At 58.8% G+C, this 19,307-nt stretch overlaps 1 protein-coding gene across 4 annotated transcripts in view; it reads right to left on the reverse strand.

The window, feature by feature from the left end:
* Positions 1-20: 20 nt before the first annotated feature.
* Positions 21-19,307, reverse strand: part of KCNH6 (potassium voltage-gated channel subfamily H member 6) — a 31,281-nt gene continuing 11,994 nt past the window's right edge. Inside the window, exons 4-17 of one of the 4 annotated variants that reach the window (XR_013776898.1) lie at positions 17,148-17,257; positions 15,421-15,733; positions 13,917-14,128; positions 9,670-10,098; positions 8,566-8,965; positions 8,164-8,363; positions 5,617-5,869; positions 5,020-5,213; positions 4,188-4,287; positions 3,249-3,530; positions 2,462-2,642; positions 1,571-1,769; positions 580-1,283; positions 21-131 (exon numbers count right to left, since the gene is read on the reverse strand). Coding sequence is in view for 2 of the 4 variants with exons in the window: in XM_079327571.1 (XP_079183697.1) it covers positions 996-1,283; positions 1,571-1,769; positions 2,462-2,642; positions 3,249-3,530; positions 4,188-4,287; positions 5,020-5,213; positions 5,617-5,869; positions 8,164-8,363; positions 8,566-8,965; positions 9,670-10,098; positions 13,917-14,128; positions 15,421-15,733; positions 17,148-17,257 (3,161 nt within the window). In the remaining 2 variants the exon portion in view is untranslated. Of the gene's footprint in view, positions 132-400; positions 1,284-1,570; positions 1,770-2,461; positions 2,643-3,248; positions 3,531-4,187; positions 4,288-5,019; positions 5,214-5,616; positions 5,870-8,163; positions 8,364-8,565; positions 8,966-9,669; positions 10,099-13,916; positions 14,129-15,420; positions 15,734-17,147; positions 17,258-19,307 lie in introns of those variants that run through there. The other 3 variants (XR_013776899.1, XM_079327571.1, XM_079327572.1) reach the window with 3 other exon arrangements.

The following is a 19,307-nucleotide window of genomic DNA, read 5'->3' on the forward strand; positions in this document are numbered from 1 at the left end:
GGGGATCCCCCCCTCCTCCTCTGTTACCCCCTTTTCTGTAACCCCTGCTGGGCTGAGCTTTGTACCAGCTCCGTGCTCCCTGCTCCAGAGGTTTCCACTTTCTGTAACCCCTGTGTCTCTGCTGGGCTGAGCTTTGTACCAGCACCCTGCTCTGTGCTCCAGAGGTTTCCACTGTCTGTAACCCCTGTGTCTCTGCTGGGCTGAGCCTGGACCAGCTCCGTGCTCCCTGCTCCAGAGGTTTCCACTGTCTGTAACCCCTGTGTCTCTGCTGGGCTGAGCCTGGACCAGCTCCGTGCTCCCTGCTCCAGAGGTTTCCACTGTCTGTAACCCCTGTGTCTCTGCTGGGCTGAGCCTAGACCAGCTCCGTTCTCCCTCCTCCAGAGGTTTCCACTGTCTGTAACCCCTGTGTCTCTGCTGGGCTGAGCTTTGTACCAGCTCCGTGCTCCCTGCTCCAGAGGTTTCCACTGTCTGTAACCCCTGTGTCTCTGCTGGGCTGAGCTTTGTACCAGCTCTGTTCTCCCTGCTCCAGAGGTTTCCACTGTCTGTAACCCCTGTGTCTCTGCTGGGCTGAGCCTAGACCAGCTCCGTTCTCCCTGCTCCAGAGGTTTCCAGCCCACAGCCTCGCAGCCCAGAGCTGTGGCTTTGCTCTCCTGTGGTCGCTGTGGCTCGCTCGGCTCGTGCCCTTCTCGAGAGGAAGCCTTGGCAAGGAGGAGGTGGTGGGAACCATGTGGCCTAACCAGCTCGGTGGTGGCTGTAAGAACTGTTCTAGGTTCGCTCTAATGTGCAAATGGAATCTACTCTACGGGAACGGCTGGAAAACGTTGACCTTGGAAGCCAGCCACTCTATACTTCCTGTCACGGCGGCAGAAGATAGCTACAAATTAAACCCTGAGCCAATGGCATTGTCCAATGTCTTACCCTTGCAGTCAAAACCAACACCAACCGAGCAGGCTCGCAGCTGAGGTTCCTCTTGACTCGCCCCCAGCCCCACGTCTCTAACTGGCGGGCAGCACGGGGTCCGAGAGGTGTCTCTGAATGTCCTGGTGCTCGGAAGGTGCCTCCAAGTGCTCAGGGAGGGAAGGGAAGCGAGAGCCCCGCGAGAGTCCCTGGCTGCTCGGCGCCCTTTGGTGAGGAGGCTCGGGGTTGGGGAGGGGCGGGGAGCGCTGCTCCTGCTCCGGGGGGCTGCTGACGCCTTTCTCGGCTGACACGGACTGCTGCATCCCGCTTGGCAACGAGTCCCTGCATTTCGAGTGGAACTTCTCCACCTCCGTGTAGCTCGGGCTCTGGTGGGAAACGAGGAATCGCGTGGGTTATGGTAAAAACAAAACCAAGTAGCCACGCTCTCTCCTCATCAAAATGTTATTTTTGATTTGAGGAAGGCTCAGAGTGGAGGAATCCACTTTCTTCCCCACCGGTGGTGCAACCTGGTGGTGTTGGGGATGGCAGCAGTGCCCAAAACCAGTGATGCACTGGGCAGGTCTTCTCTCAAATCAAGACCCCACGGCTTTGCTGGGACCCGAGAGTGCCTGGCCCGGGGACAGCTGAGGCTAGGGCAGCAGGGGACCCTTACCTGCTCCTGGCTGGGCAGCTCCTGCTCCTGCAGCGGGGCGCAGGGCGCGAGCGGCTCCAGGCTGCGCGGGGCGAGGCCGTACATGGCCAGGCTGTGCGAGCTGGGCGAGATGGGGCTGTAGGCAGGCGGCACTTGGGACAGCTGGCGCTGCAGCAGCTGCAGGATTAGACTGATATCTGACGACATCCTGGACTCCAGCCTGGGGACAGAGCAGCCCGGCGTCAGCACGGAGCCCGCGCATCCCCCGCGGGGCAGGGAAGGGCGGGGCGGGGCGGGGCAGGGAGGGGCAGGGGGGACGGGGGGGGGCAGGGCAGGGGCAGGGAGGGGTGGGGCGGGGAGGGGCAGGGAGGGGCAGAGAGGGGCAGGGCGGGGGCGCCCGTCCCGCTGCCCCAGCCCAGCCAGGCTGTGCCTCTGCTTGGGGGGTTTGCAGAAAGCTCCAAACCAGCACTGCCACAGAAGCTCTGGGCACCCTGTGCCACTCTCTCAGGAAAGGACTTTTTCCTTGTATCCAATCTAAACCTACTCTGTCAATTTGATAAATCAGGTGTTTTTTCTTATTTAGAGGCCAATGATGGTCATGAGGCTCATTTGCTTGAGCGAGAGGATGCTTGTAGGTCTTTGCAGAACCAAGAGGGGACCTGCAAAGAGCTCCAGTTGTGCCTGGGGGTGGTGACAGATGCTAGGGTGGTGGCAGAGGGGCTGGGCTGCAGCCAGGATCAGGACTTGCCCTTTGAGAAGCCACTGAATTTGCAAAGCACTCCCACCCCCTCCCCAGGAGCACAGTGTGCAGGGGTCAGGATGTGGCTCTGCACACAGAGCCCACTGCAGCCACCTCCAGAAAGCAGAAGGTGATGGCCCAGAGTCCCCCAGGTGCTCTCCAGCCCTGCCCACCTGCTGAGCTGGGCCTGCAGGAGCTCCAGCCTGGCCTCGATCTGCCCTGGCCTGCAGTCGCGGTGCAGGGGCACGTCCTGCGAGCTGTGCACCAGCGAGATGTGCTGCAGGGGCTCTGCAGGGTGGCCTGGCTGCCGGTCCTCCCAGAAGGTGAACATGCTGGGGATATCCAGGGGAGTGGCTGCAAGGAGAGGAGACAGCTCAGCACTCATCTGGCACCCACTGGTATGGCGGTGCTTCAGATTCTGTCACCTGACACACACACAGAGCCATCACCAGACACAGGGAGAGCCACCCAACACATGGAGAGCCATCCCCAGGCACAGGGACAGCCACCCACACACAGGGAGAGCCACCCCCAGATAGAGAGAGCCATCCCCAGACACAGGGACAGCCACCCAACACAGGGAGAGCCACCACCAGACACAGGGAGAGCCACCCACACACACGGAGAGCCACCCCCAGATAGAGAGAGCCATCCCCAGACACAGGGACAGCCACCCAACACAGGGACAGCCACCCAACACAGGGACAGCCATCCCCAGGCACAGAGACAGCCACCCACTGACAGAGAGAGCCACCCACACACAGGGACAGCCACCCCCCTGACACGCATGGAGTGACACAGGAGGGACAGAGCTCATCCAGCTGGGGACAAAAGGCAGCGAAGACCCTTTTCCTTGGAGTGTGGCTCCCCTCAAGTGCACATGAGCAGCCTGGACGTGCTCCAGGGCAAGGCCACGGCACCCAAGGGTGCCTCAGCAGCTCCTGCAGCCCCGCCCGGTACCTGTGTAGGACTGGCTGCTCTCTGCCGCCTGCTTGCCCATCTCCGTGCTGCCGGCGCTGCTGGCGATGAGGCTGAGCGAGGGCAGAGCCAAGTCATCCTTTTTGGGGTTAGGGAAGGGCTCGGCTTTCCCGGGGCTGCCGGTCTTGGCCTCGTCGTCGCTGGCCTGGGAGCAGGGGGAGGTGCTGCTGCCCAGCTCGTCCCAGTGCTCCTTGCCCAGCGGCTCCTGCGGGTGGCTGAGCTCGGAGTAGGTGTGGTACTGCTCTGCATCAGAGGTGCCCGTGTCTGTGGGACACACAGCAGGTCACTCCGGGGAGTGCCACAGCTCCCATTCCCTCAGCATGCCTGGAGGGCTGGGGCACCCCGGGGGGATGGAGGGGAGGCAGTTTGGGCACCTGCAGAATGGATTGGGGCACCTGCCAGGGCAGTAATTACTGATGGTGCTACTCTCCTGCCTGCAGGCCAGGCTGTGCCCAGGCACTCAGGGGCACTCACCAGGCTGTGCCCAGGCACTCAGGGCACTCACCTGGCTGTGCCCAGGCTCTCAGGGCACTCACCTGGCTGTGCCCAGGCACTCAGGGGCACACACCTGGCTGTGCCCAGGCAATCAGGGGCACTCACCTGGCTGTGCCCAGGCTCTCAGGGCACTCACCTGGCTGTGCCCAGGCACTCAGGGGCACACACCTGGCTGTGCCCAGGCAATCAGGGGCACTCACCTGGCTGTGCCCAGGCTCTCAGGGGCACACACCTGGCTGTGCCCAGGCACTCAGGGGCACTCACCTGGCTGTGCCCAGGCTCTCAGGGGCACACACCAGGCTGTGCCCAGGCTCTCGGGGCACTCACCTGGCTGTGCCCAGGCTCTCAGGGGCACTCACCTGGCTGTGCCCAGGCTCTCAGGGGCACTCACCAGGCTGTGCCAGCACAGGCTCTCGGGGCACTCACCTGGCTTGCCGGGCTGGCCCAGCGAGCGCTTGCGGCGCCGCGCCCGGCGGTAGGTGCAGTCGTACTCCTCGCTGAGCGGGGAGCGCGGGACGCTGTCTGCCTGGGGAAGGACAGGGCTGTCACCAGGGGGGCGCGGCCACGTCCCCCCGCCTGCCACGGGCCACAGCCCTTCCCGTGGCCTCTTCTCTTCACCCCTGGCCCACCCCACCCAGTGCCTCCTGCGCTGCTGTCAGAGCTCAGGGGGTTCCCGAGTCTGTCCCTGCTGCTCTGAGACTGAGGTAAGGGTGTCAGGGCCATGGGGAGGGAAGGAGCGCCCTGAGAAGTGGCAGGACAGAGTGGGACAGGACATGGAGGGAGTTTGGCTTTCTTTTCTGTATCTCAGGTGTCTGAAAAAAAGGGTCAGGGAGGGACCAAGTTCAGTCACACACTATGAAAGAGTCTAACAGCACTGGCAAAAATACTTTCAGGGATCACAAACATGATTATTTAGAAAGGGATTTTCAAAGGAAACTGGTACCCAATTCAGTGAAGCATGAGAATATTTCTGCTCATTTCTTTGAGCAGCCTCAAAACTTGTGCAACCCATTTGCCCAGGCTGGAACAGCGGTGTGGATAATTTACAAGTGCTGCAGAGCAAAGTACCACTGGCATGTCTTGTTTTACCAGCTTTTCCAAAGACACAATAGACGTGTCCTGCTGTGGGGAATCATAACTCCCTGGAGAACGCCCTGGGAAATGTGGCTGCTGCACCTGATGACATCCTTACTCAGCTCTCCCACTTGCCAAATGGAAGCATTGACCCCACTGCTCCCTGGGGCAGCCTGGCACTCACATCTCGCAGGTTGAAGGTGATCTCCAGGTTGCTCCAGAAGTTGTCAGAGAAGGCTGGGTACATGTCCAGCACCTCCAGCAGGTCCTCACGCTGGATCTTGTGCAGGTCACAGTAGGTCAGGGCCCTCACGTCAGCGTTGGATTTCCCTGGGCGGGCGTAGAGGCTGATGGGCTCCCCAAAAATGTCGTTCTTGCCTGTGCCAAGGGACAGCTCGTTATGGAGAGCTGGGCATGCACTGCTGCTCCAGCTGCTGTGGTGCAGCACCCCTTGCTCTGGGGATGGGAGCAGGGGGATGCCCAGCAGCCCGACCCCAATGGAGTGAGCTGGGGATGACTGTGGAAGACACTACTGGTGGTGGCACCAAGGCAGGGCAGTGATGGCTGGCCACTGCTGAGCCACGTTCTGCTCTCCTCACTCCCTTGTGCTTCTCCCTGGCACCTCCCAGCGATCCTCCTTTCCCTGTCCATTGGCACAGGGACCCATCAGAGCTGAGGAACAACCTTCCTTTCCCCAGCTGTGGCAAAGTCCTTACCCTCACCTGCCACCCTTTGCCCACTGCTCACTGCCCATCACCCCTAAAAAGGAAGGACTTTTCACCTAGGATGGCCACCACGATGTCCTCCCTCAGGATCTCGATGGAGCCCCGGGAGATGAAGTAGAGCGTGGTGAGGACATCTCCATAGTGCACCAGGGTGTCCCCGGGTGGGGCGTGGGTGGTCTTGAACTTCATGGCCAGGGCGCGCAGGCAGCCCTTGGAGGCGCCGCGGAACGCCTTGCAGTTCTGCAGCAGCGTGCGGTTCAGGTGCAGGCAGATGTCAGCCTGCAGGCAGTCAGGGAATCCCTTCAGCACCTGTGGGAGCCAGGGGACAGGGTCACAGGCTGTCCTGGGAGGGAACGGGGAGCTCCTGTGACAGCATGGACAAGGGAGGGAAACACCCAGAAAAGCCAAAGGTGGGAGCGTTTTCCCACCTCTGAAGTGCTCAAGGGCAGACTGGATGGGGCTTGGAGCAGCCTGGTCTATGAAGATGTTCTGTCCGTAGCAGGGATTGGAACAGTTTGAGCCTTAACATCCCTTCCAACCTCAAACCATTCTGTGGTTCCATGATTTTGATGACCTTTGACCCTAACCCTTAACCCAAACCCCAACTCTATACCTATCCCCCAGGGAGCAGAGGAATTCCCAGGATTTTGGGTTGGAATTCCCAGGATTTTTGGGTTGGAATTCCCAGGATTTTTGGGTTGGAATTCCCAGGATTTTTGGGTTGGAATTCCCAGGATTTTTTCAGGGCTGAAATTCCCAAGCTTCAGGGCTGAGTATTCCAGAATTTTGAGGCCAAAATTTCCAGGATTCTGGGACAGGAATTCCTAGGGTTTAGGTCTTAAAATTCCAAGGATTTTGGGGCTGAAATTCCCAATTATTTTGATGACCTTTGATCTTCCCTTGGTGGTGGATCCCTGCCTGCCTGTCACTGGCTTTTACTGCTTGTGGCTGGGGACAACAGCACTCCCAAGCAAATAAAAGTAACCAGTTCAATCTATTTATACCCACTGGTGCCATATCCCCTTTTTCATCTTTACACTCACTAATCTTGGATGAACGATAGCAGAAACTGGCACAAAGAGCACAAAAACCTTAATTAAACAGCACCTGCCTGAATGCCAAGAAGCAGCAGCACGGGACAGTTGTGTGCACTGACAGCTAAATATACCTGTGCAAATACTTCATGTTGAACAAAAGCTGAATTGGAAGGTGACATCAAGGTAAAACTCACAATATGGAGAAAGCTGCTGCCACCAATGACTCACAGTGGCAAGGTGAAAACCACCTGGGTTTGGGTTTTTTTTGGAGAGCAGCATATGGCCCTGGGGTCCTCCTCGCTGTCCTCTTTGCTCACATCCCGCTGGTGGCCAAATCTGGAACAGCCATGCTGGGGCTGGTGAGCACGACTTGTTCCTGGCTCCATCATGATCCCCATGCTAGCAGGAGTGTTTCCCTCCTGGGGAGTTAGGGGTGGATGAATTGATCAGGCTGAGGGGTGATTGATGAGATCAGGCCGTGGCTCTGCAGCTCCCAGCAGGAACTGGTGTGATGGCTGAGCTGCAGGCTCAGCTCTCACAGGGGATCTGTGACCTGGGTTTGCACCAAGCCAAGAGCACCTGTGCTTGGGAGGGTTCTGTGGCACTGCTGCTCCTTCGTGCCACTGATGCCCAGCCCAGGGTGTCTCCTGCATGGGAGACGTTAAACTCAAAGCACTCCCAGCAGCAAACCCAAAATGCTGCCCAGTTTTTTCATGTGGCAGCAGCAGCTTTAGAGAGAGATGCTGAATTCATACAAATCTGTGTCCTGGTGCTGCTCAGGATCAAACCTTAAGGAAAAGAAGGAGCATCAGCTGGCAGTGAGTGGGCTGATAACCTACGCAGGGCCGAGAGACCGGGAATACGAGGTCTCGTCTCTCCTTGCCTTATCCTTTCTCATTCCTCTGCCTGGCTGCTGGCTGAGGCCCCATGTCTGTGCAGTGAATGCCAGGGCTGTGAGCCCAGTGCCCAGCCCAGCCCGAGCCACGTCCCCGTCCCCACGGAGCCCCGGCGCCGGCGGCACAAGCGCTGCTGCCGGGCTCGGAGACACGGCGCCTCTCCAGCACAGCTCCACCATTGATCCCCCCTTTGCTAACAAACAGCTGCCTCTCTGGGCTCTAATTAAAATGGATCGAGGTTTATTTAAATGCCCTCCTTTCCCTGCTGCGAGAGCAGGATGCACTTTGCTTAGCAACCAGTGGTGTGGAGAGGAGCTGGATCGATACCTGCTCCACTCCTGTGACACCAACAGACACCAGCCTGAAAGTGCTCAGTGCCAACAGGGACTCTGAGCTCCCCACCAAACCTGCTCTCTGGCCAAGAAATAATGCTCATGACCCTGGAAAATCTCTGGTAGATGTAAAGGAATGGCAGAAAAAGGACAGAAGAAGAAAGGGGGATGCAGGAGGTGGGAATGCAGGGGGTGTGTGGATAGAGTCTGTCTCCAGCCTCCCGAGTCTCCTGGCTCTATCCTGATCAAAAGGATGGAAGTGTTTGGGTGGAGCCAGGTCTGGAGGCCGTGCTGTTCAGGACAAGGTGCTGTGAGGACACAGGGCCGCCCATCCTCACCGCGTTCATGTCGATGCCGTTGGTGTAGGACCAGGCGTGCTGGAAATACTCCTCCAGGCGCTGGCGCAGCGGGTTGGGGATCTGGTGGAAGCGGATGAACTCCTTGACCCGCAGCATCTGCGTGTGGTAGCGCGCCGTGCCCGAGTACAGCCGCTGGATGATGGCTGAGACGTTGCCGAAGATGCTGGCGTACATCAGAGCTGAAACGAGAGGGTGGGACTCAGCGGGACATGGGGACGTGCACATCCAGCTACACCGGACTGGAACCAGCAGATCCCCAAAACCCGTATCCAGCAGGACCTGAAAACATTTATCACCCCATCCATTTGCCTGTGCGGAAGAGGCAGAGGGAGATGCTCCCACCTCCCCAGCAGGTGTGGGGACGGCGGGACATGCACTCACAGCCAATGAGCATGACACAGATGGAGAAGATCTTCTCAGAGTTGGTGTTGGGTGAGACGTTGCCGAAGCCCACGCTGGTGAGGCTGCTGAAGGTGAAGTAGAGCGCGGTGACATACTTGTCCTTGATGGAGGGCCCGGAGGAGAGGTCGCTGTCGTTGTAGCGCTTGCCGATCTGGTCGCCCAGGTTGTCCAGCCAGCCGATCTTGTGCTCCATGTAGGGCCGCTCCACGTTGCCGATGGCGTACCAGATGCAGGCCAGCCAGTGGGCGATGAGGGCGAAGGTGCACATGAGCAGGAAGAGCACGGCCGCCCCGTACTCCGAGTAGCGGTCCAGCTTCCGCGCCACGCGCACCAGCCGCAGCAAACGCGCCGTCTTCAGGAGGCCGATGAGGGTGGTGGTCTGCAGGGGAGACAGAGACACCTCAGCGACGGGCAAAGGATAAATATGGCATGTTCCAAAGGCGTGTGCCCAGCTGAGCCTGCTTCCTTTGAAGGACAAAAATGCATTTCTAGAGTGTGAATCACCTTGTTCTGGAGGTGATCGCTGGACTAGGTCAGGTGAGTCACAGCACAGGAAGGGCAGTTTCCCTCTGCTGACCATAAAGGCAACAAGCTCTGGGATTTGAGGTGAGCAATTGAAGGGCCAAGGCCAGGCCCCTATTCCCTGATGGCTCCTCACCTTGCCAGCCATTGCTCCCAAAGGAGCTGCCTTTTACTCCCAGACGTGGAGCCTCCAGGCAGTAGCTATAGTACCATCCCACTGCCAACATTATAAGTCTGGCTGACAGTGCATCCCCAAATTCACCTACCCTGGAATGTGCAGCCAGCCCTTAAAGTGAGCCCCCAGCCTGCTCTCTTGGGTCAACCTCAGCAAAGGGAGTGTATTCACTCTTAACACTTAAAGTAGGCACTGCCTGACCCTAAAAAATGAAATCCCAGATCCCAGCTGCTTAAAAACCTGTAAAGACACCCTTCTCCACCCCTTGACCTGCCCCTCTCCCCACGGATTTGGCCATCAAACAATCCAAATCCCTTTCTTTCTTTCTGATACATCTCTCCCTGCCCATGCACGAGTGCCCCTGTCCTGACAGACGCTGCTCCCACCTCATCGGAGCCGGAGCGGAAGATGAGCAGGTCGAAGGGGATGGCGGCCACCATGTCGATGAGGAACCAGCCCTTGAAGTAGTGGATGGCGATCTTGCCGGGGTGGCTCACCACCTCGTCGTTGATGTTGACGTAGGTGGTGCGGAAGTTGATGACAATGTCCACGATGAACATGATGTCCACGATGAGGTCGATGATGTTGAGCGGGTCGCAGGTGTAGCTGCAGTCCCAGCGCTTCTCCTCCACCTGCTCCTCGTTGAGCAGGAAGGCGGCCGAGTAGGGCGTGAAGACGGCCGTGTAGATGACCAGCAGCAGGATGAGCCAGTCCCACACGGCCTTGAAGGGGCTGTAGTGCAGGATGGTCCAGCGGTGGATGCGCGGCGCCTGCAGCTTGTACTCGGGGAGCACATCGGCGCCCAGGGACAGCACCTGCCAGGAGAGGGCTGTGAGAAGGGCGGGAGAGCAGCAGAGCAGGGAGGCTGCACGGTACCAGGGACCAGCAAGGGACTCCTGTGTGCTGCCAGAGCACCACTGTGTGCTCACACTGTGGTTTCCTGCAGCTTTCTCACTTTGCTGGCTGCCTGTGTTCACCCAGTTGCCCACTGTGGCTGACACCATGGTCCTTGTCTGTCTCTGATGGTCACAGCACCCTTGGGCAGCTTCTTCCCTGCTTTATGTCCTTCTGACCCAGCAGAGAGGAAAGTGCCTGCTGCTGTGCCTCCTCTTGCCCCCAGCTCTGTGCCACCTGCTCGGGAGCTGCTGGGTGTCCCTGGCACAGGGCTATGGGATGGGCAGCTTGGAGATGTCACCCCATGCCTGTGTTACCCGAGGGTGACAGCACATGAGGCATCCTGCAAGCCTTGCACCCTGTCTTTCCTGGCCATAGCAAGTGTCTTCCCCTGGATGTCCTGGCACAGCTGTCCTCCAAGCACAGGGACAGCCTGGGAAACCTGCAGCAAAGCCTCAGGCAATGCCCATATCCCATCTCACCTGTGCCCACCAACGTTCAAACGCCATCTCAGGTGGTGAAATGGTGCAGACACCCTCCCACTGTGTCCCCACAGCTCTCTGCTTTCATGGGGACACTCCACAGCACAGGTGAGCTCCTCACACACCCAGGCCTGGCCAGCCCCCCCTCCAGGACCAATGCCAGCTCCTGATGGCTTTGAAGCCACTGTGGGAACACAACACAAGGCACTGGGTACAGGAGGGATGGGGCTGCCCTGCTTTGGGTGCTGAGGGGTGGCAGCATGAAGGGGCTTATTTGGAGCTGGGGGCAGCTGGATCCCCTTCTGGTCCTGCTGCTCAGGGTCCCTGTGGGGCTGGGACCAGTGCCAGCTGCAGAGGAGGGAGAGGGACACCTCGATCCTCTCTCCTAGCACCGAGCCCCCAGCAAAAGAGGAGAGAGAGGGGACAGAGGACAGAGGAGAACCCACATATCCCAAGGCAACAGTGATGAGATCGCCGTGGCTCTGGCCAGATCGGAAGGGTCTGATCCCTCCTGCCCAAGAGCTGTCCTGTCCCAGGGTTTCCCGAGGGCTCCTGATGCTGCCACCCCAAGTGTCCCCATGGCCGCAGCCCCGTCCCAGCAGCAGCAGCCGCTCCCCCGCCCGGAGCCCCGCGGGGCCATGTCCCGGCAATTCCCCCGCTCCTACCTGCCTGCAGCTGGCGCGGCGCCCCCGGCTGCCCCTCGAGGTGCGGCTGTCCAGCATGGGCGCCCCCGGCCCCCGCGGCAGCGTCCGGCAGGGCGGGCGCGGCGCTCGGGCGCGGGCATTGCCCAGGCAGGCTCGCAGGCAGCCGGCCGGGCTGCGGGACATGGGGCTGCAAGGGCACTGCCGCCCCGCGATCAAAGGCAGTCGATGTCGGGGCCCCGTGGGGACACGAGCGCCAATGGGGCCGCGGCAGAGGGGAGGGATTGGAAAAAGTGACCCGAAGGCAATCGTTGTGCGGGGAGTGAGGAGCCAGCTGGGCTCGGGGACCGGCTGCTGTGGGCGCCGCGGGCAGGGGGACAAGGCAAAGCCCTCCATCCCAAAACTGAGATGCACCCAGAAGAGCTGAGATTCCTTCACCTTGTGTCTGGGAAAAGCAGCAACGTTCCCACCCGCAGCTGAATGCCTGCTCTGCCTGGCTGGAGGCAGCTCTGTGTGCCCAGTCCTGAATTCGGGCCAACAAATACTGTTCCCTATGCTGGGGCATCTACCCTGCCCCTTGTCTCAGTTCCTGGCACCTGGCTCTTGTGGCAGAAGCAAGAGCAGGTTAAGCCCTCTTGCTTTCCAGGCAGGAATGAATAAAAAACCACAGCCCTGAAGATCTGAGGCAGAAAAGGGTAAAGAAACAATCCCCAGAAGAGCCTGTAAACCAACACAGACTGGGGAGCAGCTGCAGCCTTGTTCCCCTCTAAGGGACAGGAAGGTCACCCCGGGTGGCCCTGGCAGTCTCTGAAGGTGACAGTGCTCTCTGTGGATCCTCCTCCCTTTGCCCCCTCCTCCTGCACTCTGGGCTGTGGCTGCAGGCTCGTGGAGGGGGGTGCTGGGTCTGGCAGCGAGTGAGGGGGTGCACAAGGGAGGAGGAGGAGGGAGCAGGTTGTGTTGGGCTGTGGAGGACACAGGGGGAGGCTCCTGTGACCCTGGCTAACCCAGGTCATTGCTTGTGCCCCGTGGTGCTGGCACCCATCACCTTCCCAGCTGTGCCCCAGTGTCCCCTGCCCAGTGCTGGGGACGAGGGGACTGAATCACCAGGAGAGCCCCCAGCACAAGTGGCTGGGCAGGATCAGGATCAGGCCCGTGGTGCTGGCTGCAGGCTGGCACTACCCAGTGTCACTCCCAGCACATATCCTGCCCCCCAGCCTGTCCCCAGCACCCTCCTGCCCAGTGGGGCACACGGGGGGACTGGGACACACCTGCAGACAGGACTCCAGCCTGTGACATCCCCAGGTGCCTCCAGCTGTGCCCCAGAGCCCTGCAAGGCTGAGCCTGGCACCTTCACTGCACTCTGGCCCTCCCTGCAAGGCCAGACCACCCCAAAGCCCCTGGCTCCACTCCTGCCCACCCCTGGTATTTTTAGACCGTGTCTCGCCACTGTCTGCCTCACCATGAATTATTGAAAGCCAGGAGCAGGGAGCTGTGGCTTGGGCAGGAGGTGTGGGGACTTTGGGGTGAGTACAGGCACCCCCTGGGCGGGGGAGAGTCCATCCTGTCCCCCTGATCCCATCACTCCACAACCCCACACTGAGCAGCCAACACCACTGTGACAGTCACCCTGTGTGACACTGAGCCCTGCTGTGCCCCTTGTGCTGGGGCCAGGCCATGGGGGCTGCTCTGACCTGCTGGGAGTTCAGAGGTTAATCTCAGGTCACTGCAGTCACCCCCAGATGACAGGGACTAAGGAAGGGGCCAAGCCAGGGGGAAAACAGGCCTAAGAACTGTTCTGTGATGTGTGAAGGGGAGCCCATCCCCTGTGCATGGAGGCTGTGAAATTAAAGGTTTGCTGGCACTGAGACAGAAAGAGAATCCTGCACAGCACCCCACTCTGATGGAGCAAACGCCCCAGCCTGGAGGCTTTTCTGGGGTCAGATGGCTGCAGTTTCATCAGACTTGCCCTGGGCTGGCAGGGGTTGGATTTATTTCATACACTGAGGCTCTCCCGTGCCTCAGTTTCCCCACAGCCAGAAGAGCTCCTTGCTCGGGGTTTTGGGACACATCAGCACCTTTCCTGCACTCTGAAAACCCCTTCCCTGCACTCTGAAATCCCCGTGGGATGTGCTGTCCATGCCTGTCCCTCCCCTGACAGTGCCCGAGTGTCCCCTGCAGTGGCAGGCGGTGCCACCCGTGCTGGTGACAGTGCAGTGCCACCTGCTGTCTCCCCGGGGACCCTGTGGCCCTCGGCCTGCTGAGGCCAGGCTGCTCCTTGGCTTGCCCCAGGGGCTGCATTCCCAGCGCTGGGGGGCAGGAACAGGGGCCAGAGCTCCCCCTTGAAGAAGCCACAAAGATGGAAACGCGAGTCCCCTTCGCAGCCACCAGCACGAGCAGCTCATGCTGGTGTTTCCCCAGCCACAAATCACCAGAAATACTCATTTAGGGCAGTAAAAGGAGAATTCCAGCCATTCAGAGGAAGGCATAAACAAACACAGGGACAGTGGCATTTCCTGGGATGGAGTCCCCAGGCATCACTGCTTCCCAAATCACCATTTGTGACGTCCCCCAGCAGCACCACCAGCCCCCAGCAGTGCCTCGGTGGCACCTCCTTACCTGTGTGACCTTCTCGGTGACGTTCTGGGTGCGCTCCATCACCTTGTGGGGAGCAATGATCTCGATCTCCGTGGTGGAGCCCGAGCGGTGCTTCTCCAGGTTGAACTCCACAAAGTTGAGTGTGAACTGTGGGATCTGGCTGATGGTCCTGTACTTCATCAGGTCCGAGTCTGAGGTGGAGTTTGGGGGGTTGGGTTTGACGTGGGAAGCCTCTGGAAGAGGATGGAGAGGAGCACTGAGAAGGGTGGGGTGAGCAGCAAGAAACCCCCAGAGCCCCGACCTCGTGTAGGACCTCCAGGAGCTGGGGACCATCACAGGGTGCCACCAAAAGGTGCCAAAGTCTATTTGGCCATAAAGGCTTCATTTCTTCAGGCTGGCTCGGATGGGGGATGCCTGAGAGAGGGCTGTTTTTCCCACACATCACCCTTCTTTTCACCATTAAACCTCCTTCAGGGGGCTCAGACCAGCTGCCACAACACAGGGACACTCAGTGTCCTTTGCTGCCCCTTGCACCTGTAGTGGGCTGGGGACCAACCCACTGGGATTGACCAGGGAGAGATGCCAAAACTGGCATGAAAGCAGACAAATGAGGAGGTCCTTCTCCTCCCTTGCTTGCTTTAGCCTGACAAACATGTCTCCTGAGCTGCTGGGTGCTCCCAGGGCAGGACCAGGGAGGAAGCTGTGTCATTTCATGGCCAGGGCAGTGGCAATGTGTTGTTGTGAATGGGAGCCTGTACCCAGCCCCAGGGCTCCAGGAAGATCCCAGGCACTGTACTCAGTCTGTACCAACCTTTCCATCTCCTACAGGCAGGCCAGGGTTGTATTTTCAAGTTTTTACCCCTTCTAACCCTTACACTCTGACATTGGCCCAGGGGTGGTGTGGGCTGGAGGTGTCTGAGGACATTGTGAAGGTGCCCAGGTAGCACCAGCCATCCTGCTGCCACCCTTCTCCCTGCTCCCCCCTCTACACTGGGACTCCTCCTGAGGCTCCATCACCTGTGACTATTGGGGAATCACGAACCCCCAGCCCATTTTTACAGCCACATTCCACAGAGAGATCTATCTAATCTGAGCTCTAATTTGTCACCACCACTCTCACGAGAACCAGAGGTCTGGATGTGGATAGCAAGGTGAAGGAACATTCCCTCCTGCCCTCCAGAGTGGCCTGGCCAGTGTCTCACCCTCCTCCAACACAGGGACAGCTCACACTGCACATGCTGCAACCCCCTGCCCTCCCTCCAGGGAAGCTGGGATGGCATCGGGATGCCCCTGGTGTGGGGCAGGGAATGCAGCCTCACACGCTCTCACATCTCACACACAACCATGGATGGCTCTACCTACAGAGCAGCACCTGCCTGTGCAGGGAATCACACGGGACCACTTTTGGGGAGAAGACCCAGCAGTCTCCCGTTTGCAGAGGGACAAGAGGGCGAGACCTCCCCCCCTGAGGCACAGCCAGCCCTGACTCCCGCCGTAGAACCGACACCTCCGGGGTTCTCCCTACCTGAGTTTGCCCTCCTTTCCCTGAATTTTCTCTGGAACTCAGACCTCGCAGCCTCAAAGTTGTCCAAGGAGGAGACCCTGCGGAGGCTGTGGAAGCTGCCCCCGGGGCGAGACCGAAAGAAGCCCCAGGCAGGGTAGGACCCTCGCGGGCCCAGCACCGCAGGCTCCTGTTTCGGGGTCGAGTGCTGTAGGCTGGGGTCGGCCTCCAGGCTTGGCCTCCGCTCCTTTTCCAGGAGGGATTCGGTCTCTGACTGCATACAATTTTCCTTGGGCGATGTCTTCATGTCCCTCAAAATCAGGGAGTCAGCACCAGGCTTTAAGACAGCCAGGAGAAAGCGTTGCATTAGAAGGAGTCCCCGCGTGCTGGGGGAAGGTGAGGGAGCCGGGGTGGGGAGGAGGAGAGGCAGAGGGCTGGGAAGCAGCTGAGGTCATCTCCAGCCTGAGCAGCACCTGCTCTGCAGTGGGGCGAGTGCCCGGGGGCTTGGCAAGGCGAGGCTGCACGGCTGGGAGCAGCGAGAGCAGGAGAGCAGACCTAGGGACAGCAGCTGCTGTGCCTTCCTGAGCTGTGCCTCTGTCCCTCCACTGCCCTGCCCTCCCCGAGCTCAGTGCCCAGCCCTGTGCTGGAATTACAGGAGAAGATGTGCTCTGCACCAGGAGACACTGCACGAGCTGCTGGGTTTGCAAATCCAGCACATTGCTCCTCCTTCTCCTACAGCCACCCTTAACCATGGCTAAACCTTTTTGCCTGGAGACCTCAAGAGTTTCCAGACTTCAATTTCTGCAGTGGGGTGTGCAAAGCAAGCACCTTCTAGAGCAGAAACCCATGAGACTGTGCCCCTCCAGTAATGCCCACAGCAGGGACAGGGCACTTCTCACCATCCCTAAGGCCCTTCAGGGCAGGGTTTAGGATGGGCTGCTGGCTGGCCCTGACCTGCAGGGCTCTGCCCACTCAGCCAAGCTCCAGCACAATGCTGGATATCAGGCTCTCCTCAAAGTACATTTTCCATGTGTGCCCTGGAACAGTGCCCTGTGCAGCTCCAGCCTGGGGATACCCAGAGCCTTCAGCAGTGCTGTGCCTGTAGGAATGATGCACCCAAAGCATCTGATAACCCTACACACATCTTCAACCTGCCAAAAGCACAACCTCTGAGAAGACAGGCACCTTCCATCTCATCATATCTATGATTTGAGGAAGCAGACTTGACACACCCAGCACAGCAAGACCCCAGCACCTGGGATGCCTTAGCAGAGCAGAAGCCTCCTGCTCACAGCCTTGAGCTGCAGCATTTCAGAAAACAGCAGGTCTTTGACTGCAGGTACCCTGAGCACTACTGACAGCCAGGAAGCCACCAAGAACAGCAATCTCTAAACAGGCCCCACCAACAGTTTTTCAAGGCTGGTGACAGCATCTCCCTCCATCATGGGAAGCACAATCTTTGCTGGAGGGCTGAGAAGCTGGACCTGCCTGTGCTGCCTGGTCCCTGCCAGGAGAACATGGGGAAAGGACCTGCCAGTCCCTGCTCAGAGCACAGACCCAGCAGGGCTCAGCACAGACCCAGCTCAGCCCAGCAGGGCTCAGCACAGACCCAGCTCAGCCCAGCTCAGCCCAGCAGGGCTCAGCACCGCTGGAGATGGAGCCACAGCAGCCAAGGGCAGCAGGGTGGGGACAGCGAGGAGCAGCACTGGGACCTGGCCTGAGGGCTTAGATCAGACAAAGGCTACTGTTACCTTTCCATAGTCAATGGCTACTCCATCAAACTCACTGGTGGGCAGAGATTTCCGCTGGATTTTGAGTCGCCGCAGGGACGGGAGACTAAACTTCAAAGTCCTACCTTCACCTTGTTAAAAAGAAAAACAAAACACAAGAGAGAAAGATGTGACCTAGCTGCATGTGATGGCTGGAGTGAGGCGGGACAGGGGAGAGGCTGTGGAGAATTTTTGGGTGGCTTTGTGGCTGTGTGGCCCTTCCTCCTCCAAAGCTCTTCCTGTGCCATCACTGCGTGCTCAAGGCTGGCCCTGACCTGGCAGAGAGCTCCTCTGAGCTGGACAAGAGTTCCCTACAGCTGCAGATGTGAGACAGGAAAGGTGTAGAGCATCCCTAAGCCAATTAAAGAGGTTAAAGCCACTTAAGGGATTTGGACCCGGAGGAAATAGAGCGTCTAAATCTCCTTGGTGGAACTTTAGGAAAAAAAAACCCACACACAATAGAGATGGTGATTTAGAAAGGCATTGCAAGAAAAGTAGTTCCAGCAATTTTGTCCCTGGATTTGAGTTGGATTTTCAGTGAGGGAATTTGGACCACGCAGGGCCCTTCCTGCCATCAGAGGGGAGCAGGAGACCAGCAGGGACTGACTGGGGCTGGGACAAGGGCAGCCAGGGCTGCCAGGAGCTGTGACAGAGCTGCAGGAGAGGAAGAGCCCAGATGTGGAGAGGGCCCAGTGCCCCTGCTGTGACACTCAATGCAAAGTCACTTGTCCTCTTCTGGGGAGACCACAGTCACTTGCAGGTGCAGAGTTGGTGTGAGCAGCCAGGTTCACACCTTGGGGCCTGGCTCAGCCCTAAGCTCATCCAGCAGCACCAGCTGGGCCCCCTGTCTGCACAAAGGTGGCCTAAGTCCTGGGGCATGTGGGGTGTGGCATGAGATACACAAAGACAGTGTCCCCTGGGAAAAAGCAGCACATTGAGGTGCTCTTTGGTTTTGGCAGGATCAGCTTCCCTCATCCAGCCCCAAAACAGCACTGAGCTGCTTGGGCAGGGTCCCAGCCTGCCCAGAAATGCCCCCATCCATGGGGTACCACACAGGGTCCCTCTGTTCACCCCATCCCCACTGCCTAGAGCAGCTTTCCAGCTGGAAGAAGCAAAGTATCCAACTTTCCCTGCCCACCAACGAGCTGGTGACCAGCAATGCAGCCCCTGTGGCAATGCAGGCACAGGCTGAGTCAGAAAACCTCTGCAGGAGAGCCTGATCTGGATGGGCACCAGCAGCTCCAGCCTTTCCACACTCCCCATCACCAGAGAGGGAAACCCAAGGAACAGCCCTTGGGATGCACAGCACAGCATCCAACATGCAGGGAAGGGACAGCTGCTCCATCTGGGTGCCTTCTGCCAAAGGTCTTTGGGTGGGTATGGGTGGATATATGTTGAGATGCTCTGAGAGCTGGTGGGGCTGCAGTGCAGGATTTCCTCAGCAGGTCATGCATAGAGGGCAGCTGGTAATAAAGCAATCCTTCCAAAACATGAATCTCATCACTTCACCGACCTATGAACACATGCAGGGTGATCTGTCCATTCACACACACACACATCCACGAGCCCCTGGGTGCATGTCTGGCCTGGGCACACATAAACCCATATAAACCCATAAAACCCATATCAAACTCTGCTGGCACCTGCTGGCTCACACAGACACCTGAATGGCTCCAGGGTACAGAAATACATCGAGTGGGAATGCACTGGGACTCTCACAGCCCAGTTCAGTGTCCCCACTGCTCCCTGAGGTGGCCCTGCCTCTGATCCTGTTCCTGCTGTGCTATGGGGGGACAGACCCATGTTGCTCCCACTGCTCTATTTTGAGGCCTGCCCAGAGCCTCCCAAAGCCTCCCTGGGGAATGTTGTCATGAAGGCAGATGTGGGGTTGTTTCCCTGACTCTAGAGGTGACCAGCACTGAGGTCTGTATGGAAGGAGGAGGTTTAGAAGTCTCAGCTCTGTCAGGCGTAACATCTGCATCCCTGAATATCCACATCCCCTCCAGAGCCTCACCACGGCTTCCCTTTGATCCAGTCTTCCCAAAAAAGGGAATTTGAATTTTCCACTGTCTCCAAAACCCTGGAATGAGCCGAGGAGAGCAGGAAACAGCCTGAAGCTGGGGCAGGCTGAGCCCTCCTTGT

Source organism: Erithacus rubecula, assembly GCF_903797595.1.
Source record: "Erithacus rubecula genome assembly, chromosome: 27".
In the NCBI taxonomy this organism is placed as follows: domain Eukaryota; kingdom Metazoa; phylum Chordata; class Aves; order Passeriformes; family Muscicapidae; genus Erithacus; species Erithacus rubecula.